Raw genomic sequence first — 25,416 nt, forward strand, 5'->3', positions numbered from 1 at the left:
TGTTCTTAATTTGAAAGCATGTCTAATTGCTTCAATTGTATAGTTATACGTGTTGGTCACGAGAAAAAATTACACTACGAGTACTTCGATTTAGCCGGAATCGACATGCTTTTTTCACCCGTTTTAATATGTTAATTCGAAAAACCTATTCTTATGCCAATACTAAGTGAAATTAACATTACTTCACTAACAAAGCATAATGAGATGAGCTGCCAGCATGAACTACCAATACAAACTCGTTTACTTTGTGTCATCTTTTGAAAAGTCACTATTTTTTCTTGCTTTCCCACCAAAATTTAAAATAGCATCTATATTTCGAAAAATTATATGTGAATTTACGTATCAGACCGGTTTTAAAGATTCACCTTTTGCAAGCCCTTTGCACTACTTCCATCTACGAATGAGAAAGGCCCCCTGTTGCAAATCCGATCTCGGTTGTAATGCAACAGAATCTCACACGCAGGAGAAAAGGAAACTGAAGCGTCCATCTGCATGGTTTATACACTGGCTTCTACCATTGAAAAAAGAAGAGTAGTAGAGGGTATATTGGACAGACGACAAGCAATTTGTCGAAAAAATAAATTCGTATTTTAGGAAATTCTTTTAGGCAGGTAGATAGAACTCCTAGCATTCATTACTCGTGGATAATCACGAGGATGAGGCATAGTCCTATTCTGTACGACAGCCAAGGATGATGTAATTCCCATGCCAGTAACTTCAATCTCGCATTCAGAAATCGGATATAATTAAAGCATAGAGTGACGCCTTTTCACATTTCGTTCGATCTTCTATTGATTGATCAATGAAAGAATGTGGCATCAGAACCTTTAATGTCAATCAAACTTTCTCATCAACTTCGAAAAGACAGCTTCTATGATATCTTCAACTCTGGTTACCCAAACAATGATCTATTGTAAGCTTGCTAAAGGTGTAGATTCTCCTCTCGCAGAAAACGAAAATTAACAAACTGCCAGGATGAAACTGAGTCGGAACTTAGATGAGATGGTTGGGCTTCACACTCTCTTACTTGGAGAATGGGATCCGGCTGAGTTTCATCAGTCCTCACCAATAGTAGACAGCTGTACCACTGGACGTTGCTGCCCGCTTATAGTCTTCAGAGTCCGGCTTTCCAGGGATTTCGGGGGCTGTTCTGCGATTCAATTTTGCTACTTTCGGACCTCAATTTCACCTTTTCCTTCTCTGGTTATGCTTTGAAGCAAATGTTTTCATCTGCACAGATACGAGATCTGTTACGACCTGGAAAAATTACTAGTACATGACAAAAATAGCAGACTAGGATGTGCTTCGCTGTAAATGCAGGTGACAACAAGGTTACTAGGAAACTGAAAGAACCGAGGGTTCGAGCTCATTTAGCTCTTAAAGTTGGTATGGGAAATAATGGAATACGATACCAGTGTGTTGGCAATATCATATAGAGGCATCTTCTTAAGGCCACAGTTATCATTTATCTCGGCAGGCTCCGTGACAGGTGCATTCAGAGGCGCAGTTGCATCTCTAGAATCAAGAATGTTGCTCTTCTCTGCTTCAGCACTGCCTGAACATTTCGAATTTCCTTCAGTCGCTTCTCTTGGGATAGATTCGCCCAGCTTGACAGCAACTGAGTCCTCGTGCACACTCTGACGTGTCGTCACATCGTTAGCATCAAGGACCTTCTCTGCTTCGGCACTGCCTGAGCATTTCGAGTTTCCATTTCCTTTGGCCACTTGTGTTGGAATGGTTTCGTCCAACTTCACCACAAGTGAGCTCCTGTTGGTGCATTTGGTATGCGAACAACCGCATGATGTCCCGCAGCTGCCCCTGGCCACTCGGCATTGACACTTCATTGTCTTGCACAAAGATTTCTTACTGCAAGAGCAACATTTGGCTGATGCATTTTCCCCCTTGGCAGCAGCATTCTCACAAGTTTCCGCTTTATTTGTACTTGTATTTGATTGTTCACTGCTACTCCCTATTGATAGGGAAGATTGACTCAAGTCTCCCTAATAATCCAAATACACAAATTAAGAATTATTTTCGCCTTGCACGATGTAAAAAATTTCATCAGGGAAAAAAGGTGTTGCTTCAGATTTCGCAGCGGTGCTATCAATCTCCATGATGTCTATCTACCGTTTCTTGACGATCTAATGGACACTGTTTTATAGCTACACTAACCTGCAGCTCTTCCAGAGGTGGGAATTTTGCTTTTGGCATTTCTAGTTTGTGAAGCATATGACTCAGTTGGACTACATCTTCTTTCAGGTCTTTCAGCTCTGGGTCTTCTCTACACTCAAGTTCTTTGTTCTCCAACAAGATCCTTCAAAAAGTGTCAAGAAAAGAACAATGAGAAATGTCAGCCGGGAGCATTGAGGTTTAATGGCAATACTAATACCCAAATCAGTCCCAAGGCCAAATTGATGGAAGAAATTGCATAAATAAATCATTCCCAATACCAAAATAAAGCAAAAAATTTGCTCACCTGAGGTTCTCTTGCTTTAGTGACTCAGCTTCTTCCTTGATCTTCGTGATCTCATCCGCCATCCTAGCAACAAAGGAGGCAAGAATAAACTATTTTAATGTTAATCAAAAGAGAAATATGAGTACCAAAACAATTTCATCAAAATAGAAACAAATGGGAGAACATCCACTGATCCTGGTATAGAGAATCTCGGGCATTATGTTTAGAGAAAGTAAGCTTGAACGAAGATTCTAAAAAAACCACAGGATATATGAGTTCCCTAAATGTTCTCGGGACCAGACTGGTTCATTCAACAAGTCGAACCAAAAAATGAGCCTTGTGCTCATCCCCTTTCTCCTCCAATCCAGTTCACTGAAAACAATCGGTCAGAATCAGACTTCAACCGGTTCAACAAAATCAAGTCAAGTAGTCAGTTTGAACCTAACTTTCATCAAATTGTGGGAGCCGCGGTGGACAAGAGGGGTTTCCATTACTGCCCTCTAGGAATTGAATAGGCTGTTGGCTAGCAAGCAGGATCTGCTTGTACAATTATTGACAAGGAATACATTTAGTCTAGGCATCTATTGAAAGAAGAAATGAATAAATGGTGCGACCGGCAAGTTACACTTTGAATCTCCACCTTCTGCACACACTCTCTAAACCACTCTGAATGATTAACCTCTATCTCTATGCTTGTATTATTTTATATTTTGTATTTAGCTTCATTATAGCACTATACATCAAATTGGCAGTCTAACCAACTGAATGGCAAACCGTCAACTCGAGATATTAATACACAGATCTAATTCTAAAAAAACCGCCTAGAGACATATCCTGTGTATCTCTTATCGTATTCAAACCCGTTTCTTAAATATATGAAAGATGAAGTTTAAAGATGACATGACTAACAAACTAAGTGACCAATACCCACCACTTTTAAGAGCATAATTCCACCAATACTTGGGGATACCTTGCATGATTGTGAAGTACATTGTTTCCACGGTTATCCTTGCATCTAGATTATACTTCATAGGTGACTTCCATTTCACAAAAGAAAATCTCTGCTACATCTAACTTTTAACTGGAAAATTTACACATGTGAACATGTCGCAGAAAAATTGTAGAAGTTTCAATATTGAGCACTGGTTTAGCTATCGAGATTTTGAGCCAGCTGACAATAACTTCAAGTGAAATAAATAGATGTGAGCAATGGCGTTTATTTGCTATGTGCTGCAAGTGCTTAACCATAATTGTGGGCAAAGCAAATTGAACAATTTCACAAATTATCTGGACGAATCCACATATATAAGAGAAAACATAATTAAGTACATAAAATCCCATTGAAGTCTAATTAAAAAGCAATTCAAGGTATTCTTATTTCATTATTACAACCATTATGAAGCTATCTGTCTGCTAAAATAATAGTCAAATTTTCTCTAGAGCTACAATAGATAATACATCATTGCATCATTGTCTGTCATAGATTATCGAATTATGCTAGTCATGCTGGGAGATGGAGTGATGTGCATATGGAGTTCCATGTCCAGACCACAAAAGGTTCAAATTTAGTTACACCATGTAATGATCAAAACTTTCAGCTAATGTAAACTAACTAATCTAGGATCTCAGAAACATGGAATGGGAAAAAAGAAACAGAAAGAAAAGGCAAGAAGACACGTAAAAGGCAACAATGCTAACAGTAGTCGGAAACAGATATACAAACGTTTGCAAATCGCTAGGTGCCGCATGCCATGCAATCGGAAGTAATAAACATGATAAGCAGTTTTTGACACTATTCTCTTTCGGAAATCCCTAAATACCTAAATTTGAATAACGAAAAAAATGACAAGCCAATTTCACCAAGAACAAGATGTAAAAAAGAGCTTAAGCTCTATTGCGGGAATTTCTATGACCAGGGAAAAGGAATAATGGACTTACATCTCTAATTGATGTTCATATTCAGAACATATCTCATTTATATGTGATGTGACTTCAAGCTCATGCTCAATAGCCTGCAGCAGTGCCAACAATTGGAAGTAGAAATAAGAACTTCAAAGCTGAGCCATCCTAACCATCCTATATATAATTAACATTAAGATAATTAATAAGTCCAAAATGTTATTTGTTCATCTAGCTTGTAATTCATGGTTAGGAAAGAAATTCTTGAGCAAGAATACTTTGTGATTGCATGTCAAGGGCTCCACTGTCTTAAGTAACAGCCATTATTCACTTGTGCATTGGAATTTCCTTCAAGTGAAACCATGGTTTACAGAACACTCCTGACCTTGGCCCAAAAGAAAAAGAAAACTCCATACCAGAATGCATAATATGGATGAAAGCTCCGTGAATAAATTGTGCAACAAATTTTAATCCATCGTATTACAAAGCACAACATGGCGAGGAAACAGTATTGAAGAATCTTTGCAAAAACATGGTTCAAGACTAAAAAAGTAGAAACCAACACACTTAGGTAGAGGATGGTTGCTATGAAGATCAACTAGCATCTCATATATTCCACTGGAGTTATGCTTAAAGTGTGTATCAATCTGGTCAGAGCGGACATGCAAATTGTCAAAGTAGAAACCATCACATAGATGGAGGTATTGTCCATTTAATTCCCCGCCTTAATCAGGCTTCCCTTTCTTTAGCATACCTGAATCCCAGAAGTATTTCCTTTCCTGGACCCTACATGAGATTTTTGGATAACAAAAGGGTCAGGTACAACATTGTACACATTGAAAGAGTGAATGGAGCAATCAAACCACTTACCAGCTTTCCTGTGCAATAGAGCCTTTCGAGATTCAACTAGTTGTCTTAGGCGATTCGTAGCCACAGAAGATTCTTTTGTCTTTCGTTGCAAGACCTGACACAAAATCCTAGATGGTGAATAGAATTGTTCCAATAGTGCAACATATGTGTCGGGAACATGATCTTACCATCTTTTGCCTCTGGTTTAATGCCAATACTTTATGCATCTCGTAGTCATTTCTCCTTCCCTCTTTCTTAAGCTAACAGAAAATAGATCAGCATGTAAGAATATTTTGCACTGTGAAAGGAATATTTAGTAACATATAGAGAACTGTTGGTATTAGCTCACGTTGCTGAACACCTCTCTTCAGACAAACAGTCTCTTATTTGAGCAAACAAATTCACAAGAAAAAAATCCAGAATATGCAAGCAGTCAAGTTGTAGTGATTAATGACAAGAAAATGAACATGCAAAGCAACTAACCGATTGTGTTGACACCAGAAGAAAAGTGAAGGCTGCTTAAGTAGATTCCAAGCATCAAGTAACATTGAATCTAACTTTCTCCAAACCAGGAGCTAAGGACCTTCATACTTTTACATCATCTAATATGTAAGTTGATAAATATTTAACTAGGGATGAAAGAGATTCCACGGAACCAACTACAACGTGTCAGTCAGATTCCTAATCTGAAGGTCAAGTATGACCTGACAATCTACTTAGACATGCTATGTGTCCCTGGATCTGAAAAATTAAGCAGATACAAATCTGATGAGCAAGACATGAAATAAGTTAAGAACATTAGTTTATGTACCTGAAGGATTTCCTTTTCCAATGAACCCTTGCACAACCTGAACTGCATGGACTCCAGTTTCATTTTGCATTGGAGTTGAACCTACAGAGTATATAGTGAAGTATGGAGTTATTTAAAGGTGAAATCAAAGAGCACAACCGTTGCACAACCCACAAAGTACCTTTTGAGCTTTCAACTTTTGAATCTCGTCCTGCAAATGCTTTGTGCTCTCTTCACTTTTTCTTCTATACATTGAAAGCTGGGATTGGACATCTTGCTTCTTCTTCAACCCCTTAACCTAAAGCCGCCACCACATAACATAATTAAGACAGGTGCTTTTTTTTATCATTTGAAATTTTTATGTTCCGTCAAATAAGCAAATCTAACAGATGAAAATATTTTCGACCAAAAAAAATAACAGATGAAAATATGACCTGCTCTTCAAGCACATTTAACTTTTGGAGATAGCCTTCCTTCATCTTGCGCATGCTGTCATTAGGAGTGACAGATGCATTACTTAGTTTGCCTCTCAGTTCCTCGATCTCTTTCTGCCACATCACAAGAAAAAGGAGTCTGTAATGTTTTATGAAGGGCCACATGCAAAAAATTTGGTCGGAAAGTCCAACTCAAAGGCTTAAGCTTATAGGGGGAGGCTACATGAACATAAGGCCCATTAAAATCCCATAGAAAAAAGCAATGTGGGATTCTTTAACAAATTTTATGATTCTCCTGGAAACAAGTGTAGAATAAAATGGCATTCAATGATCCTGGAAACAAATTTTGTGCACTTTTGGTCACAAATAAAAGTAAGTTGCTCCCATGGCAATCAAAGAGGATTTTCCAAACGGGAGCCAAAATTATGCAACCACAGTTAGGTACGGACCACAATACCTAGAACCCGAATACTGCATTGCGGACTGGCTTAGACAGGTAAGCATGAAAGAAACATCTACTGGAGCCAATAAAGTCCAATCACACATGTGCAGGCACGAAAAAGGATTGAACTCCGATTTATTCAAAGGTCAGTCTCCAATTTCTCGGCAGTGGAAAGGCAACATAATCAATCCCATCACGAGGACATTCCCAAACAATTTCTCGATTCTTAAGATGAAGGCAATCTTCTAGCAACGGATATCGCATCCACACAATCAACGCAGCGCTCGATAAATGGAGGATCAGGGAAATCATTGGATCCTCCCAAAATTCGATGAGGAAGATAGTCTAAGTAAACGTGCTATTAGCTGAAAACGATTCACTCGCTCAAAGCACTCAACATCGATTTCACACGGCACATCCAGCGCCGGCATTTCCTTTCGAACGTATTTATCAGAGCGACAGTGGAAACAGGAAACAGATCGATGGAAGGCCGAACCTGTTGAGCTCTGTTCTGCATCTCCAAATCGCGAGCTCTCTTCTCGTAGTCCGGCTGCTGCTGCTGCTGCTGCTGCTCGTCATCGCCTGCCGGAGGAGGCGTCGCCGTCGCCGTCGCCGCCGACGGCGACGAGGAGGAGGACGAGCTGTGCTCGGCGGAGGTCGCCAGCTTCGGACGCCGATTCGCTCTCGCCATCTCTCTCTCTCTCTCTCTCTCTCTCTCTCTCTCTTTCTCAACGTTAACTGAACCAAAAGGATTTGAAATGGAGAGGTTGAAGCAGGCTTTTTTTTGTAGGGAGAGGATGGCCTTTCGGTTTTAGCTTTTTCTCTCTCTCTTTCCCTCTCTCGAACTGCGTTTGAAATTTCGATGCCGTCGCGTTCCTTTATCGCGCGTGTGGCAGCATCCCTACACGTGCGAACCCCCTCTGGGAACATTTTTCTATTTCTCTTTTTTTTTCTACTTTTTTGAGCATTTTTTTCCCTGGCAGTTGCGGGCCGGAACAACAAATGCGACGCATTTCCCAAAGAAAATTGAGTTGTTTTTTTTTGTCAATTAGAGGATGACACTGTCCTCCCATTAATTCAAATTCATTGACAATATTGAATACTTTCGAATAATTCATGGACAAAATTAAACATGCACTAAAAGTTCAGGGATTATATTAAATAAATAAAAAGTTAAGAGACTACGTTACATATTGAACTAAAATTCATGAACTGTTTGTGTCGTTTTCTCTTTTTAAAAAGTAATGTGTAGCTATTTCTTTTTGATGTTTTTTTTACTATTCTAGCCTTTGGAAGATCACGAAGAGCTATTTAATACGAAAATATTTCAATCATAATATAGATCATTTAAATTGTTTTACGTACATATTTACAAATTAATGATCCCTTTGCTTCTTGGGGAGCATCTTGACAAAGAAAGGGACTTCATGAAAAGTCAAATTTGACTACGGTATTTGCACGATAAATAATGAAAAAACAAACACGAAATGTTTTGATAGGAGGATGCATTTGGTTCAACTTTTTCAGTGGGCTTGCGGCCTCTAAAACTACCTGGGAAATGCCAAGGTGTTTGGCAAACCTTCCCAAGGGGCTTTCGGCCTAATGTTGGCCTTGTGAAAGCCAAAAGCCCAATGCTGGTAGGGATTCAGCATTGGATTTCAGCATTTTACCAAATGCTGAAACTAGTTTTTTCTTCCAAAATTACCTTCACCAATTCTATAATTTTTTGGTTTTGCCCATCATTGTTACTGTTCATTTTCTTTGCATGAGGGTGGCTGGCGAGAGCCAACAAGGCTAGATTGGGCCGGCGAGGTCGCATGACCCAAGCGATGATTTGGGTCATGCAACTATTGCCGAGAGTTGCATGACCTCGAGCGACAATCGTTGACGCCAAATCTAACTCGATGGAGCTGGCGATTTTAATAAAAAAAAGAAAAATTAAACTCAAAAACACTATGCAAATTTTTTTTTGCCAAACATTACTTAGCCCAAAGTAACTTTACAAATTATTTTTTTACTAAACGTAATTTGCATTTTCCCAAGGGGCTTTAGGCCAGCATTTACATTTTCCCAAAGCCCACTTGTAAAGTTGAACCAAACCCAGCCTTTACCCTTATGCCCTCAAGGCTAATTACCATTATAAATAGTTGACCTCTAGCATCGTCAAAGTGGGCTGAGCCCGACCTATTTTATATACCTACTAAAACCCATATGTTTTGGGCTTTTAATTGTTAAAACCCATTATGACCCATAATATATGTTTGAGGTGGCCCATTTAGATAAATGTGAGTTAAAATATGGGTGTGTGATGAATTTTGACAGCCCAACAAAAACTATAAATTATTTGATTTATATCTTATCATGTCCCTTTAAATAAAAGGTATATTAGATCGTAAAAAAACTATAATTCTAATCAATGCTGGACTTATTTATTGTTTTATAACGTATCTAATTCTATTAACTATTGTCAAGATTCATGTATCTCGAATTGGCAATAAAATCTTCTATTACCCAAGTGCAAGAAAGTCACTTTTCATATTAATATTATCTTTCCTATCAATTTCTGTCTCTTTCCAAACAAAAAAAATTCTTAATCTTCACCTTCATTTAACCTCAAATTTTCACTGTTCCAAACACATCAGGAAAAATCAATTTCCTTAATCTATCATCTCTTCATCTCAAATTTCTTCATCTAGGTTTTGTTCACCTCCCCCTTTTTAAACCATATAAAGTGTCGGTGCAGATAAGACATAACCTGATGCGAATAGATAAAGGAGTGGCTAGAGTTTGATAACTTTGGCAACGAAAATGTGGGATGAGTTTTGAGACTTTTTTTAAGTCATTAATTTGTTTTTATTTACGATAATGCCATTTCAGCTCAATAGGATCACCAAATACCATAAATCCCACCTTAGTCACAACTCCATTTGCAATTAGCAATTCTAATTCCTCTTATCCCTTTGATTGACTGATTTTTAGTCAACCAAATAAGATTGGAGATTTGATCTCAAGTCATGTTTGTAGAATGACCTGTGCGATGCAATTTCACCATATTGTAATGTCGAGCATTTGAGCTTTTAAAGCACAATGTTTCTCGTCACATAGCATACAAGGGTCAAATGATTATTAACATAAAAATAGATTCCAAATTTTACGGGCTCATTTGTTTCCAATTGAAGATGAGTAAATTTTTTTTTTCCTGTCAATATTGAAATGTCTATCCAGATACCTACCTGTGTTTTGGACTTAACTAATTCAATGGGTTTGTAAGGTCTCCACACTTACGGACGGATCCAAAACTAGATCTTTGGGTAGGGGCTGGGGCAATATATTATATAGTGAAACAAATCACGCGCTCCAACCCTATAAAACATCGTATTCAACAAGTGCATCAATATATCAACACATGCACGCGATTTTTTTTAAATACGTAATTTCTTTATGTACATATGTCATTAGATCCACTTACGCGTTAAAAATTTATGTTCTACCTTGATAATTATGGTATACTAATTCGTAATTAGTACCTAAAAGTTTTTAATAATAAGCTTTATGCTTCTGTTCTCTAAAGAGGAGGAGGATAGAAAATGAGAGGTGTGCTTGAAAAATTAGAGAAAATTTTAAATGTTTCGGTCAAAGGGGATCGAAAGGAAACTTAAAAAGAATTTTCTCCACCCACTTCTACATTTTCCTCTCCCTCTCTATCTTCCAAAACAAAGCATTATTGCTTGATGATAGGCCAAATTATCCAAAAAGAAGAAAAGAGTGCTTCTTGATCAACATAAAAAGTCAAGTCAAACTTAAATAATTCCGCAATTATTTATTTACTTATTCATGGGCAATTCATCTCAACTTCGGACTAAAAAAACAGTTCGAAAGGATAATAATTTATTATTTGACCCCCCAAAAGTCTTGCCTCGCGTGCCGTCACCCTTGAGAAGCGGAAACTGGAAAAGCGAATATACCCAAAAAAGAGAAAAAAGAAAAAAGAGAGAAAAAAAAACACGGAAATGGCAAAAACGTAAAATACTCCGCAGAAGATTCAAACGCGAACCCCGACACGGAAGAGGTTGTCTGTCCGCCACATAAACCCACGTTGGCGAATTGCGCGAACCCCCCGCGGGCCCCCCCCCCCCCCCGCCTCCCTAGGCCTACATCATCCGAAAAGTCGCGATCCCATTGGTCCACGTCGGTTTCCCGTGGGCGATGCGCAACCCCCCCCCCCCGCGCAAGTTAGCGAGCGGGGAGCTGCCGCGCGCCGCCTCCCTCGTCTCCCTCCCCCACAAAATCTCGGCCGTTAGCTTCCATTTGAAGAAATCGATCCGTCGACGAACCCGAGAGATATTTTATTTTATTTTTGTTCGATTTCACGGCCGTTCGAGCTCGCAGTTTGCCTTCCGCTGCACGATTCGCGAAAGGTAAACGACGACGACCTGTTCCCGTGGTGTCTCGGTCGGATTTTCCCGGAAAGTTCCGCTCGATTTTCCGGGAAAACGCTAGCCATTTTCCCTCTTTACCTCGTCGCGATTTCGTGTTGGGGCGGATCGGACACGCTATTGATCGATCAATCTCCCTTGGCTTTCGGAGAGATAGTTTGGTAGTCGCAACCCGTGCGGTTAGAGGTCGGATTGCCGAGCAGGTACGCCGAGGGAGCGCACGGCGATTGATTGTTTTTGTCGGTGCTATTTTTGGGGGCCGGGTTCGCATTTCCGAAACCCTAGGGTTTCGGCTGGGGAAAACGAGCTCGCGGGTTTTGATTGCAATGCCGTTGCGAGGCAGCGTCCCTGGTTTTTCCGTTCGATTTGGAGACGGTTGAAAATTAGAACTCTGGAACAGTTTCTGTTTTCGAAGTTGTTGACCGAGTGGGGGCTGGGTTTGATACTTGGTTTGGTTTAGGTTTGTATGAATTACGGGCGGGTAAGTACTGCACTGCTTGGGATTGGACTTTTTTGAAATTATTCCCATTACTTTTTAGGGGGTTGTTATCAGAGACTACGTGTATTTTCGTCGTGGTGCATAGAGTTTATCGTGCATCTTTTTTGGAGATGTATGCATAAAATTACGGATCACAGGATCAAGGGACAGTGTTCTGCTGACTATTCGCGTAAGATCATAGGCTGCCGAGGCATCATGCGATGTATATGCAGTGGGCAGGTGCCGGATATCACTATAGATGTGCAAAAAGTCTTCTACCTGTACAAGGTCTTTGCAGAACGGTTGAATACGAGTTCTTTGGATGCAGGGTAGCTTGTATTGGGATCGAACCTTAGGTTTTCTTAAGATGTTGCCAATGCTGTTTGAATTGTAATACTCGATGGAAGGTGTCCGCGCTCCAATTTTATTGTCCAGTGTAGACATTTCATGCAACTAATTTGATTGGCGCTTTAGATTCTTTTGCTAATCCTGGAAGAGCATGCTTCCGTTCGATTTATCATAATAATGGTCTTTGGTTTCTTCTAGTCCCCCTCATAATTAATGGGTTATGGCTTCATTGGGATTGTCATTTACAAGATGGAGAAATTCATTCTACACATCATAGTCAGGACGATGCTTTCTTATTGATTTAGATGCACGAATTTGAGATCTGTATTAATTGCTCAGTGCAAAACCCACCCTGAAAGCAAATCAAACACTGAACACTGCCTATTTTGGTATAATTTGAATTCCTTCCCCTTAGTCTTCTTACTTTTTGCAGGCGATATATTTGTTCGGCAGTTTGAAATTTGGAGTGCTGATTCTTTCCGAGGGCATGTTTTTTGTGGTTTGAACTTATCTGAACTGAATCTGTGTCATCGATCATCTTCCCGGTGGCTTCTTCACTTTTCCTGTGATGGCCCATTCTAGTTCCATGCAGTTGTCCCGTGAACTAGGGATTTTCTTTGATCCAAAATGCTGTTACCAAAACAATGTAAGAAATTAGTGTTGGGCTACAGCTATTTGAATTATTTTTGCTTTCTTTGTCACTACTGGTTTCATTCTTCTTTCTGCCCATTGCACAGACTATTCTGCAAAAAGGCCGGCTACTATCCACGGGCAACAATCTCTCATCGCATTCTTTGGTATGGATATGCGGGGTTTGATACTTGTAATCTCAAAATCAATCTTTGGCTGTCATTTATGTTGCCATTAATATTCTTTCTGTTACCTACTCTGCACTCTGAAAATAAATGATCTTCTTTCCTTTGTGGCTGCGCATGTCCATGCATTCTTTTCCTTGTTTTTCATTTTCCTTTCCAGATATAAAGCCTTTTTGCAGTTTAGTTTACGATATGCCGGTGCTTGCATATCTATTTTGTTTCTCCATATATGATGAATGTTTGAGGATTTGCTGAACAATAGTTCAATAGACTGAAATTCTGTAGCATTTACAGCGACAAGATGCATGGCGTCTCCGTCTTTTAGGCAAGGGACGTGGGCCAGTACGTCCCATATCTTCAAGACATAATATTTTCTTCTGCCGGTCGTTTCTTGTGCCCGGTGGCGGAAAAGAAGTCCCAGTTGTAAAATCTGTTGCTTTAGTCTTGAAAAGGTTTTCTTCTTTCTTCTCCAATTCACCACCTGCATTGTCTAGATTGATTTCTCACTCCAGGTGGTTTAAGGAACAAAGCAAGAGAACAATAGCCTTGTCAGTTCGATTTGGGTGTCCATTTTAGCTAAGCGCTAAATTGAATCTCCATCTATGTCAAACATTTCTTGTCCTTGCTCGTATTTGTCTAGATGTGACCCAAGCGGGCCCAAGTGCCTAAATTGCATATTTACCACCTCATATGGCTCCTTGAGGACCATCAATAAATCTAAAGGCCTAATAAATGTCTTGATATTATTTGCAATGTTCTCTCCGTTCAAAGAAAACCCTAACTGGTGATTCAATTGTTTCTAATTGAGTGAAGAAAACTTATTTCTCCCTAAATGTTGCTAATTCTTGTTTTTTATTCTTATATCTTTTAGCTGGAACAAAGTGGTGCTAATTGAATATGTTACTTCTTCAGATTTCTCGATAATATGTAACAATTTGATTTTAATGTGCTTTGTGCAGGTCATTTGACTCTTTGGGTGGAAGCCCTTTTGTATTTAAGCTGGTCCCAGCAGTTGGTGTCATTGCATTTGCTGCATGGGGTCTTGGTCCACTCATGCGCTTTGTTAGGGTTGTCTTTCTTCATGTAAAAACAATCATTCTCCTATAAGTATTTCCTTTTTGACAGATCTATTCATTAAATAATTTGCTTGAACAATTATCTCCAATTTATGCAGAAAAATGACAACAGTTGGCAGAAGAGCAGTACACACTATGTTATGACATCATATCTCCAACCTTTGATAGTATGGACTGGAGTGACACTCATTTGCAGGTGCATAAATGATTTTATGAGTCTAGGTGTATGTTGGCATTTATTCTATTCCCAGCAAGTCTGTTTGTACTAAACTGAACTGGTTATGTTACAGAGCATTGGATCCAGTAGTTTTACCAACTGAAGCTAGTCAAGCTGTTAAGCAACGGCTTCTTATTTTTGTTCGATCATTGTCGACTGTACTGGCTTTTGCATTTTGTTTATCAAGGTGAGTTTTTATCTTTACGAATTGGTCTTGGAATTGAGTGAATATCGATCTGTCTTCAATTAGTCAGGTGACTTCTGAGAAGAGAACTTAAAAAAGCGAGAAGATTATGTGGGTGTGTGCATGATATGTTGACCTTTGTTACCACATCTTTGTGGTTGTACAAGATACTATATGCTCATCTATCGTGTTCCTATGTCTGATTAGACTGAAACTTTTCAAGGTTTCCTTGTTTAATTTTTTGTGTAACCATTGTGATTAAGTATTTGGTATGGGTGTCCCTTTTTCAGCATCATTCAGCAAGCACAGAAGTACTATATGGAAGCAACTGATACCAGCGATGCAAGAAATGTATGACTTTTTTTGCTTTCACGTCTCACTCATGAATGTCCACTGACATTGATAGTCATGGTTATGCATCTGAGCATATAAGTGCCCTCTGTATTGGTTTTAGAGTATAGGAAGGGTGTAAATGTTTTACTTGTTAGCTACAACATTGAATTCTTCTGGTGTAGGAACATCATCATAGGACGACACGGTTGTCTTGGAAGCGTCCTGATAAAAAGGAAATCCCTCTTTAATGAAATTCTTCTTGTTTGGCAGATGGGTTTCAATTTTGCTGGAAAAGCTATTTACACTGCAGTGTGGGTTGCTGCAATATCATTGTTCATGGAGTTACTTGGATTCTCCACACAGAGGTGGCTGACAGCTGGGGGTCTTGGTACAGTACTTCTCACCCTTGCTGGTCGCGAGGTGAGCACTGTTTTTCAGTACATATGATTTTGAGGAACAGGGATTTAATTATCTGTCCGTGACGCTTTAGCCATTAACTTATTTGTGTAATGAATTCTATCGTTATTTATTGGTGCATTCAGATATTTACGAATTTTCTTTCAAGTATTATGATTCACGCTACACGACCATTCGTTGTGAATGAATGGATTCAAACAAAGATTGAAGGCTATGAAGTCTCTGGTACTGTTGAGGTACGAGCTTTAATTTTCTTATCTTAATCCAGTTAAAGAAATCATCTCTTGGGGACTAATTTACAAGTATTTTAGTTTTTCTTGGGGATAAGTGCACCGGATGTCCTAAAACTTGTCACGAAAGTGCAATTGAGTCCTTAAACTTCCAAAAGTGAAATTAAGTCCTAAAACTTGCTATGAAAGTGCAATCGAGTCCTAAAACTTTCAAAAAATGCAACCAACGAAAGGACTTGATTGGACTAATCTGACAAGTTTTAGGACTTAATTGCATATTTTGAAAGTTTTAGAACTTGATTGCACTTTCATGACAAGTTTTAAGACTCAATTGTACTTTCGTAACAAGTTGTAGTACTTGCAAGGTACTTGTCGCTTTTTCTTATAATTAACTTCTAATCATTTTGCTAAATTTGGAGAACACCAGCATGTTGGTTGGTGGTCTCCAACCATAATTAGAGGTGATGATCGTGAAGCAGTGCACATTCCAAACCACAAGTTCACTGTAAGTGTTGTGAGGAATCTTAGCCAGAAGACTCATTGGCGCATCAAGACACACCTTGCTGTTAGTCACCTGGATGTCCATAAGATAAATGTGAGAAAATCGTGATTCACCCACTGATGTCGATTTTTTTTTAATGCTTTAAGTTTTTTGACTTGTGCAAATTTTTGTTCGTACAGAATATTGTTGCCGATATGCGCAAAGTGTTGGCCAAGAACCCTCAAGTGGAGCAGCAGAAGTTGCACCGAAGAGTATTTCTGGAAAATATCAATCCAGAAAATCAGGCTCTAATGGTAATTTTTCGGCTTTAGTGCATCATCTGGGATCTAAAGGACAGTGATTTTTTGCGAGACAAATTCTCTTGTAAAATCATTAATCTGGCTTTTTTGTCATGAAACAGGCTGTTGTACTTTGCCAAAAAGAATTACACGCTAAATGTTTGTTAAAAGTTTGATTGGCATTTTCTTTAGTTCAAAGTACCCTGTTATCATTCTTTGAGGTCAATTTTTTTCACTTAAACATGATGAAAATGTTGATTTAACTTTCAGATGTTAAAAAAACTCTATATGTAGTCCGAGTTCCTTATGTTGTTTTGATATTGCTGCTAATAGTGCATGAGGACTTGGATGTGGCAATATTCAATGAAAATGATATAATCATCTTTCTCTTCCTAAATGCACCTTTTCTTCGATATTCTCTTTTCTATAGTCTTGGAGGGATGGATTACTGCCTTATCTTATTTTGATTTTACTCTCAATAGTGAATAAAGACTTGGATATGATATATCCAATGTGATAAATATAATTATTCTTCTCTTAGTTGATGCAACCTCTTGTACTATATTTCTTTTCCATAGTCAAAGGACTCTGGCAAAAAAAAAGTCTTGGCATGACGGATTGTGGTTGGCTTTCTTTATTATATTATCTTGGCAATAATTATTAATTTTGTACCTATTGTTTAACCTTTTATCTGTTGTCTGGGCCTGCAGATATTGATATCTTGCTTTGTGATAACATCACATTTGGAAGAGTATCTATGTGTCAAGGTAAATATACACCTATATGCCTATGCTGTTATGACTTTCGAGAATATTTGTCATGATACTGCCGTTCTTTTTGTTGTTTTAAAAAGATGTTCGATTGTCATCTTGTTTTTACTCTTTTGCAGTACTTGTTTTACCCAGGGAAATGTATATTTTTTGCTTATTCATGTTTATGTATAGCACACACCAAAGTATCATGAAATAAGTTTATTGAGATGAGTCCTGTAGGGTTTTATCCATTGTCCTTTTCCATTTGGAATAAAGAAAATAGTAACAATCCTGTTGAATTTTCTGCGTGTACCAATATTTTGTGGAAGTTGGAATAAAGAAAATAGTGACAATCCTGTTGAACTTTCTACGTGTGCCAATAAGTGCAATCCATGCAATCTTAATGCTCCTTAATTCTACCTGCCACTTTCTTGTAGCGTGGCCAATATTCCTACATGTCATGGGTTGCTATGGTTTTAATTGCAAACATACTGTACCAGAGTGTGGCTTTTAACTTTTGATTTGTTTTTATTCCAAATTATGCATGACAGAATTGTCCCACTGTACCTCCTTGTGGTAGTACTATTTCTAACCATAGCAGTTGCAGTTTTTTCTCTTCCGTTTGGTTTTTTAGCCTGTAGCGCGATATTTCTTTATTGGTTTTTGTAGGATTAGGATTCTTATGACCGAGTTTTTTTCATCTTTTTTCATCTTTGGGGGAACATTTATGTAATATATATTGTTGGCCAAAGACAAGGGAACATTGTTTATTTAAGTAAATTCTTAAATATAGTATATTTGGTTACTTTTATGCAATAAGGAAAATTGGTTGCCTCTGAGGCTTATATCTAGCTGCTTTCATATCTCAGTGAGCTGAAGATGTTTGTTATTGAATTTTGATTGTATATCATTTGTGTAATAAATTCTTGTTATGGAAGCTCTACTGAACATGTTGCAAACCCTGCAATGGAACAGGAAGCTATACTCTTGGATCTTCTCAGGGTTATCAGTCATCATCGTGCACGACTCGCTACCCCCATCCGCACAGTTCAGAAAATATACAGTGAAGCTGACCTAGAAAATGTGCCTTTTGCTGATACAGTCTTCACTCGTTCCAGAGCAGCAGCAAATCGTCCCTTCCTTTTGAGCGAACCTTCTTATAAAGTCAATGGTGACGACAAAAGTAAGGCCTCAACCAAGGCGACCCGTGCCGGTGAAGAAAGAGATACCAAGGCAGAGATGAACTCAAAATCTGACTTCAAGGAAGATTCAAAGGTTGGATCTACATCAACAGTTGACTCGAAAAAAGATGATAAAGTCAATGGACAAGTGACCTCAGACTCCGGCGCCAAGGTTTCAGCAACATCGGCTTCTGACCTTCAAAGCCAGATAAATACTGAAGCGCAGCAACTACTGAAGGAGAAAACATTAGAAACCTCAAAGGATGTGTTGAAAACGAATTCAAAGGATATGAATCCAACAGGGGAACCTTCAGAGGCTTCTGCAGTTGCTTCAACGGAAATTGGACGTGGAAAGGTAGATACTCCTCCCAAACCACCGAAGGAGGATGGAGAAAGGCCCATCGCATCAACATCAATGGCGAGGCCTCCCTTGGAAGAGAATATTGTTCTGGGTGTCGCTCTGGAGGGCTCAAAACGGACACTTCTCATTGAAGAAGAAACAATGCCGTCTGCTCCTTCTGAGACAAAGGAATTGGCTGCTCAGAGGAATGGTGGTGGGCCTCCTCCGGGTGGGAAGGAGAAGAAAGATGGTCAGATATCATCTAGTTCCTAGTACCAACCGAATTGTCTTAACACCACAAAGGAAATTGGTTAGGGCTGATCGTCTTACATGATGCTGTATGATTGATTGGAATGGTGCACAGAAGTGTATGCAGCTGTGTTTTTTGAAGGCTGCATATGCTGATACACTTCAAATTTGAATTAACCAATTGTAGTAAATAATCGATTGAATGAAGAACTTGTGGTCTGATCTAGCACATCTGACATGTACATCCCCCGTCCAAGCATTCACAGGTTTGCGCTTGACACGTGCCATATGCTAATGCGCGTTTTTGAGCAGAAACATATGTTCATATACAAGGTAGAGCTTTTATTGGTCTGTTTCCAAAGAAAACTGTTTACGAGGCACAGGGTTTGCGTCCTCTCATTCACCTTCTTTCCTTGTTTAGAAGAGCGACCACGATGTTTACCATCGTAGAAAGATTCATCTGACGCCATTTTCTGTTCCAAGCAGCAAGTTAGTCGGAGCTTTTAAAATACATGTCTTCTGTGGCTGAGGAAGAAAAGCCTATTGGAAAAATATCTCTTAATATCATCGCAAGCCCTTCGTGCCATCATGTCCATTTAATCTTTTAACACGTCCTGATTGTATGCACGAGTCTCTCGAGCCTCAATGTAAACTGTTTTTATCTCCGTGTTCGGGGGGGGGGGGGGAGAGAGAGAGAGAGAGAGAGAGAAGTCCATTACACTTGTGAGAAAATCATCTCAAGAAAGCCTATGGCAACAAGTAATAAGCTCAAAAAATAAACCAAGAAAGGGAAAGAGATCGAGATTACAATTCCATGTGGCATATACTAACGAGCTACTTAAAGATGATTCCGAGCAGACGTACTAATACATCATGATGCGGTAAGCTCTTAGAGATGGCACGAGCTATGTAAGAATCTACTCCAATCCTCTAAGCTTGGCACATACAATCAGGAGCAGGATACGTATATATGGACTGCTTCTCCTTTCTCAATCGAATATGTCCCTGTCTATTTTTATGTCCCTCGATAACAGCACGCTGGAAGTCCAACCATTCCATGCTTTTATTGAGAAACAGCTGCCCCAAAAGCGCCATGTTTGGCCTTATAGTCTTCAAGTTCAAGAACGCTCGATGTCCTAGCTGATGATGCCAATAAAAAGTAACCGCTTAAGTAGCTGATTTCACACCGAAAGAAAGTTAAAGGCACTACAGCTTGTGGAAGGAAATTTGCCCGAGTTCCTATTGCAGCAAAATACTAGACTTCTTATCAGGATTCTGTCACAATAATAAGTTAAATAAAGGGTTCGCTAAAATGCAGGGTCGCAAGAAGACAAGACATGGGTTGTCAGGTTCTTACCACAGCATTGTGCATATTCCCTGGAGAGGCAGAAATGAAGACATCGCTCTGCATGCTTACATAGTAATCAACTGCAGCCAGTAAAGAAGCCTTGCCTTTGACCTTGGCTCGCTCTTCTGTAGAGGAGAGACTTTTCTTGTCCTCCATTAGTGGAAACAATTTGCGCAAAGTTGAGATCCTTGATTCTCCACCATACACCTGAAAATTAACTGCCGCATCTCACTCCAAAGCGGACAAATTTTCCATCTTAATAATGCCCATAGAACACCCTATTAATTCTTGCCCTGAATTGGTTTAAGAAGCACTGACGTGCCTTGTAGATCACAACCAAAAGTTACCTTATGAGAAGCAAGATAAAGCCGTGTACTGTTGCTGAAACCTAAAGCCGCAAGCAGCAACCCAATCTGTTCAGGCGTCAAGGGACAACGGCCCTGATTCCTTAGTTCTTCATTGGTAAATTGGGAGTTCACCACCCTTCCCTGCCATATTACCTGACGGTACTTCGCAAGGGCCATTCTTTCAGCTTTACCCCCACCAAAATCACATGCTGAATGAGCTGCCATGTCCTGCAAGTGAAGTCATGAATTCAAACCAAGGCACCGGCACAGCTTTCAATCAGATTAGTTAAAACCCGACCAGAGGAAGTACCGATCTGGTGTCTGAGCAACAGCTCAATTGATTAGATCACTGTCACTTTCTACATGTTAAGATATACTACAAGAGGGTTCCAGGTGTCAAGAAGACAAATCTTGTGAAAAGACATTACTATTACATGTAATGTTTGTATTCTTCACCTATTCATTTAATTTTGTGATTTGATTTTTTTTTCTTTATGTATTTTCAATTTCCAAAATTCTCTTTTATTTAAATTCTTACTCATATAAAGCACAATGATTTGGAAATTGTGGTAAACTTTGTTAATAGGATGCAGTTACAGTAAAGGGGAGTGGCATCTCCTCATTTGGTGCTGCATGTCACTATTTTTATTGATCATACTCTTCTCCCCCATTTTTCATACGAGGCCGCTATGCCAGAGGTGACCTCGGATCGAGGCCCCCCAGGCATGGCGGCGACTCAATCCTTGAGACACAGAGACAATGCGGGATGATGACGGAGCAATGGAGACAAATCTGGGTTGGGTGGCTTTGAGGCGGCACTGGAGGGGGCTGGGTGAGTGGCCAGACACCTTGGTGGCGGGTGGCGGGGCTGTGTGGCTGAGGAGGCTAGAGTTTGTTCATTGTTGATTAGTGTTTGGATGTGGGTAGATGTGAGAACATGGGGAGGGTATTTTTGGAAAGTGAAACAACAATATGGTAAATAAACGCATACATTTGCTGAGTTGAGCTTGTAATTTTGAAAGTAGACGTATTTTTTTGGTAATTGGGTGAAAACTCAAACATTTTTTGGTATTTTCCGAACGAAAAAAGAATATCATGCTTGTCATCTCTCCAAGGAAGTATCATACCTTATCAAAACGCAGATGTAATACAGCGAACTTTCCTGATCCCTGATTTCTCATCTCCTCTCTTCCGTCTTTCACATGTAAGTTCCCCATTGCTTGACTTTCCGTAACAGGGTAACGAAGGTGACTTACAAGGGTCTCAGCCAATTTCCTGATATGAGGAACAAAAGCTAGTGCTTCAAAGTTGACTTTACACCGCAAGCGCTGGATGTTTGGTGGGAGATTGTTAAAGGTTAAACGGTGAGAGAACGGCGAAATAGCGGCAATTCCAAATCTGCACCAATGGAAACTGTCTCATGTCGCTGTTTCTTTATCTAATATTTTGCTAGGAATATACTTATTGAGCACAGATGTAAAAGTTCCAGCTCTAATTAAATGGCAAGGAAATACTTAAAAAATTAACTTCAAATTATAGTCACGCACTGGCAATTTGGGTTAGCAGCAAGGAGCATGAATGGTACACTTCAGTTACAAAAGAAAGAGGTTGAAAAGGGCAGCCCAGTCCATGAAGCTCCCGTTATGTACGGGGTCCCCTGGGAAGGGTTAACTACTTCGGGTGTAAGGTACGCAGCCTTACCTTGCAATTTTTGCAAGAGGCCGTTTGCACAACTAGAACCCATGACCTCCAGGTCACACGGTGACAACTTAACCGCAGTGCCAAGGGTCCCTTTCTCACACAAGAAAGGTTATACTAGAAAAATTATCAGTTGCTGGTCAGTGCGGTCAAATGTAACCAGGTTGTGATCTGGTGTGGACTACTTCCAAAGAAAATTAACTCAAGAGATTCAACAAATGTAAGTGCTTGAAATTGCTACTCTTTAATGGCGAGATTTGAGATTTGGTAAATTAATTTCACTTGAAGCATTTCAATCTAGGTTTCCATCATTTTTTTTTTAAATCAGTACATCCATTTTCTGGTCTTTCATGGTACTCTCTCTGTATACCTCATCATGTTTCTCACTTCCCTTGCTTCATTTATTCTTGCATACATGTTTTCGCTTTCCCTCTGTAAATGGCTATTTTCCAAATGCAGTAGATCCTAAAGAAATCCAACTTCCCCATGAATTTCTTTGAAATACGACAGCTCATAGTGCCTGAAATTCAATGGATGTTGTTTATGGAGCTTCCAACTATTATGCAAGTTAAGCCAACGAGAAGCACTGAATTCACCCAAAAGATTTCTGAGCTATTTTTTAGAGCTGATGTTCCAACATATGAAGGTACTATGCATTGAACTGTACATTCAGCAGGCATTTACCTAATATCCTACTGTATAATGTCAAACCAAGTTCCAAATTTCCCTTTTACTTGATTTGACCTTATCATTCCATAAATCGCCAAATGGATCTAATATATGCCTTCCAAGTTAAAAACTCGCATTCTTCTAAGGTGATCAAAGTATCTACATATATTACACATGCGGATGGCATTAGCAAATAAAATTATTGTAGGTGAGTGCCCTCAGCAAAGTAACAAACCACGTGCTCCAGTTAAATGAACATAAAACAAGAAGCAATCAGGAAGGAGGGATTTCAATGAAAAGGAGTAGAACTCCAGCATTCTTACGATTATAGAATCATCTAATTAAGTGTTTTATCAACGAATAAATGCATTAGGTAAGAGCCAATTAAATGTTGAGACATCCATTCCAATCCCGGAAATCTGACACACTGACCTCTGTAGAATAGGCAAGACATTTTCCAGATACCAGTTAGCTGAAGCATGAACAGGTGCCATCTTAATTCTGGTATCTCGAATCCCTGTAGCATAATATTCCCTTGTGCTCCAAGAATATTTGCCAGGAAGCTCTTTCACTATTGAAATGTCACCTTCTAATACACTGATGAAGTGATCCACATCAAATATGTCTGAAAATGAACTTAAAAAATGAAACACAAATCAATCATGCCTCTGTTCAAATATGCAAGACCAGAGGAAATAGTACATGGCCCGACAGATTAGATCGGCAAGTACCTCGTATCTTGCCACACAGGATTGACTTCAAGGTGTGGAATCACCAGTGTGGAATTTAATATTTTGGCAACGGCAACTGCATCACAGATCTTTAAGCGGAACAAAAAGAGTAAGGGGCAAACAATGTCATTGATAATGTGAAATTAGCATCCATACAAGAATATAACAACACTGATCACACATGCACATCCTTGCCGCTAATTTTACAGAAAGCAAACACATCAAACAACAAAAAAAGAACCTACCCCCATCCTCTGCTGGTTCAAGCCTCCATCAAGAAAAACCTGGATGTAACCCAGAGATTTCCCTGACAGCGCTGTCCAGAGAAACCACGAATTCATATTATATCAGAAGGACATCCTTTATTCAAAACCAATCACCAATTACTTTCGTAATAAAGGAAGCATACAAGGTAAGAAGAGAAAAGAACACAATGCTAGACAAAAGATTCCGAAGCTGTAGCTTGTAGCACTCACGGGGATCATCTGTAGGCGACCCAATACAGGGCTTCCATCCTTGATCAGGCAATGGAGACCATAGATCCAACTGTTGCCTGAAGGGCTAAAATAGAAAGAAAAAAAAAAGATCGAATGACAGACCAATATTATTTTCATTTCAATAATTATGCTAAGAATGCCACTAACTCACGATTTGCCGCTGTATGGCGGCCTTTAGCAGAGGCAAATGTCTGGGTTTCGGAGCATTCCATTCCTGCATGCAACAGTTCCTCCAATTACTGCATATGCATACGCATAGCACTTCGTAAAAGTTGGGTTAGCCGAAAAATTTTAAACATAAAACACAAAATTCATTTGCGCAACACCAAAAAATGGATGAAGAAGACATTAACTATAAAAAGTAGCGTAGATGAATCCAAAACACTTTCTTTTCGTACTACCTATCCAGCATAATCTTCTAGACACGCTTTTCAAAACCACACGCGGCATGTTCCCCGCAACGTTCAACAGGAATTAGTGACTTGATAATCATTGTTCGCTTCCAGAACTTACGCATGAAAATTCACTGAAGATCACCGAAGCGGTCAGGCATCGATTCAAAAAACCATCGCACTGATCCTCGGGAAACGCAAAAATCCTCATCAAAAATCACGCCAAGCGACGGCCGAAAACCCCTAGCGACAGGGGAGTATCACGGAGAGCGAAGGAACTTACGGAGAACATGGACGGCGAAGCCCGGCCCAGCGGCCTGAACAGGCCGGGGAAGAAGACCGGAAGCAGGACGGCGACGAGCCCGGCGAGCGCCGCCTTCCGGGACTGGTACGGGTGAGAGTGGTGCGGACCGAGCCTCATGTCGACGAACCCGCCGTCCCACGAATGCGAGGGAAAGCCTCTCCTCCGGCGGCGGCGGCGGCGGCGGCGGCGAAGCTTCTCGGACCGTTGCGGCGAGGTGGGGTGGGGTTCTTCGGGGGATTCCCAAGATCGAGGAAGAGGATGTCGCTCCGGAAGCGTCGGCGATCTTCGGAGTTAAGCGAGAGCGAGAGAGAGAAAGAGTGTGGGGGGAAGTGAGACGTGCTAATGCAGGTTCTGTTATCGCCTGTGAACACGCGGGGGGCAAATGAAAGCATCAGGGGGCGGAAGAAGATGACACGTGCTCTGCACGTGCTATGAGGAATAATGTATATATTATGCTTTGGCCTAATTCCAAAAACAAAAGCACCAACTTTAGGTTGAGGGACAATTCTGGCCCGAACTTCTTTTTGTCCCGTAAAAAAAGCACCAACTTTAGATCGAATGACAATTTTAGCCCTAATTTTTTTTTTGTCTCATAAAAAAATCATCAACTTTCATCATGATCCAAAATCTAGCTCCCCATTGACTTTCACCGTTGTTTGAGAAAGAAGATTATGATGGTGAGCTTGGCGAATCTCGTCCATAGCATCTATCGACAAGCGATGGTC

General features: G+C 39.8%; 3 protein-coding genes across 5 annotated transcripts; 1 reads left to right on the forward strand and 2 right to left on the reverse strand.

Annotated features, from left to right (window-relative positions):
- Positions 1–743: 743 nt before the first annotated feature.
- On the reverse strand, positions 744–7,668 carry LOC115676508 (kinesin-like protein KIN-4C). The gene is made up of 12 exons (XM_030599457.2): positions 7,366–7,668; positions 6,428–6,541; positions 6,175–6,291; positions 6,015–6,095; positions 5,392–5,463; positions 5,225–5,318; positions 5,109–5,140; positions 4,394–4,467; positions 2,477–2,539; positions 2,173–2,314; positions 1,413–2,000; positions 744–1,230 (listed from the first exon to the last, which is right to left on the reverse strand). The coding sequence occupies exons 1-12, from the start codon at positions 7,558–7,560 to the stop codon at positions 1,186–1,188; spliced, it is 1,617 nt and encodes a 538-aa protein (XP_030455317.1). The 5' UTR covers positions 7,561–7,668; the 3' UTR covers positions 744–1,185.
- A 3,686-nt stretch (positions 7,669–11,354) lies between these two features.
- LOC115676422 (mechanosensitive ion channel protein 3, chloroplastic-like) lies at positions 11,355–18,934 on the forward strand. 2 transcript variants are annotated; one of them, XM_030599336.2, is made up of 14 exons: positions 11,355–11,508; positions 12,565–12,777; positions 12,869–12,928; positions 13,241–13,398; positions 13,906–14,029; positions 14,121–14,218; positions 14,313–14,426; positions 14,714–14,774; positions 15,027–15,176; positions 15,299–15,409; positions 15,831–15,998; positions 16,085–16,198; positions 16,894–16,950; positions 17,911–18,934. In XM_030599336.2, exons 2-14 carry the CDS (start codon positions 12,700–12,702, stop codon positions 18,727–18,729), a joined length of 2,112 nt encoding a protein of 703 aa, XP_030455196.1. In that variant the 5' UTR covers positions 11,355–11,508; positions 12,565–12,699; the 3' UTR covers positions 18,730–18,934. The 2 variants fall into 2 exon arrangements, with proteins under 2 accessions (XP_030455196.1, XP_056167242.1); XM_056311267.1 differs by lacking the exon at positions 11,355–11,508 and adding an exon at positions 11,762–11,786.
- A 534-nt stretch (positions 18,935–19,468) lies between these two features.
- LOC115676507 (O-fucosyltransferase 31-like) lies at positions 19,469–25,004 on the reverse strand. 2 transcript variants are annotated; one of them, XM_030599456.2, is made up of 10 exons: positions 24,671–25,004; positions 24,147–24,209; positions 23,975–24,059; positions 23,744–23,814; positions 23,499–23,587; positions 23,200–23,403; positions 21,528–21,798; positions 20,401–20,628; positions 20,063–20,260; positions 19,469–19,845 (listed from the first exon to the last, which is right to left on the reverse strand). In XM_030599456.2, the coding sequence occupies exons 1-10, from the start codon at positions 24,806–24,808 to the stop codon at positions 19,636–19,638; spliced, it is 1,557 nt and encodes a 518-aa protein (XP_030455316.1). In that variant the 5' UTR covers positions 24,809–25,004; the 3' UTR covers positions 19,469–19,635. The 2 variants fall into 2 exon arrangements, with proteins under 2 accessions (XP_030455316.1, XP_056167243.1); XM_056311268.1 differs by having other exon boundaries at positions 24,147–24,234; positions 24,671–24,812.
- Positions 25,005–25,416: the final 412 nt, after the last annotated feature.

Source organism: Syzygium oleosum, unplaced genomic scaffold (assembly GCF_021117445.2).
Source record: "Syzygium oleosum isolate NSW1041296 unplaced genomic scaffold, Sole_v2.1 Sole_v2.05, whole genome shotgun sequence".
Classification (NCBI taxonomy): Eukaryota; Viridiplantae; Streptophyta; class Magnoliopsida; order Myrtales; family Myrtaceae; genus Syzygium; species Syzygium oleosum.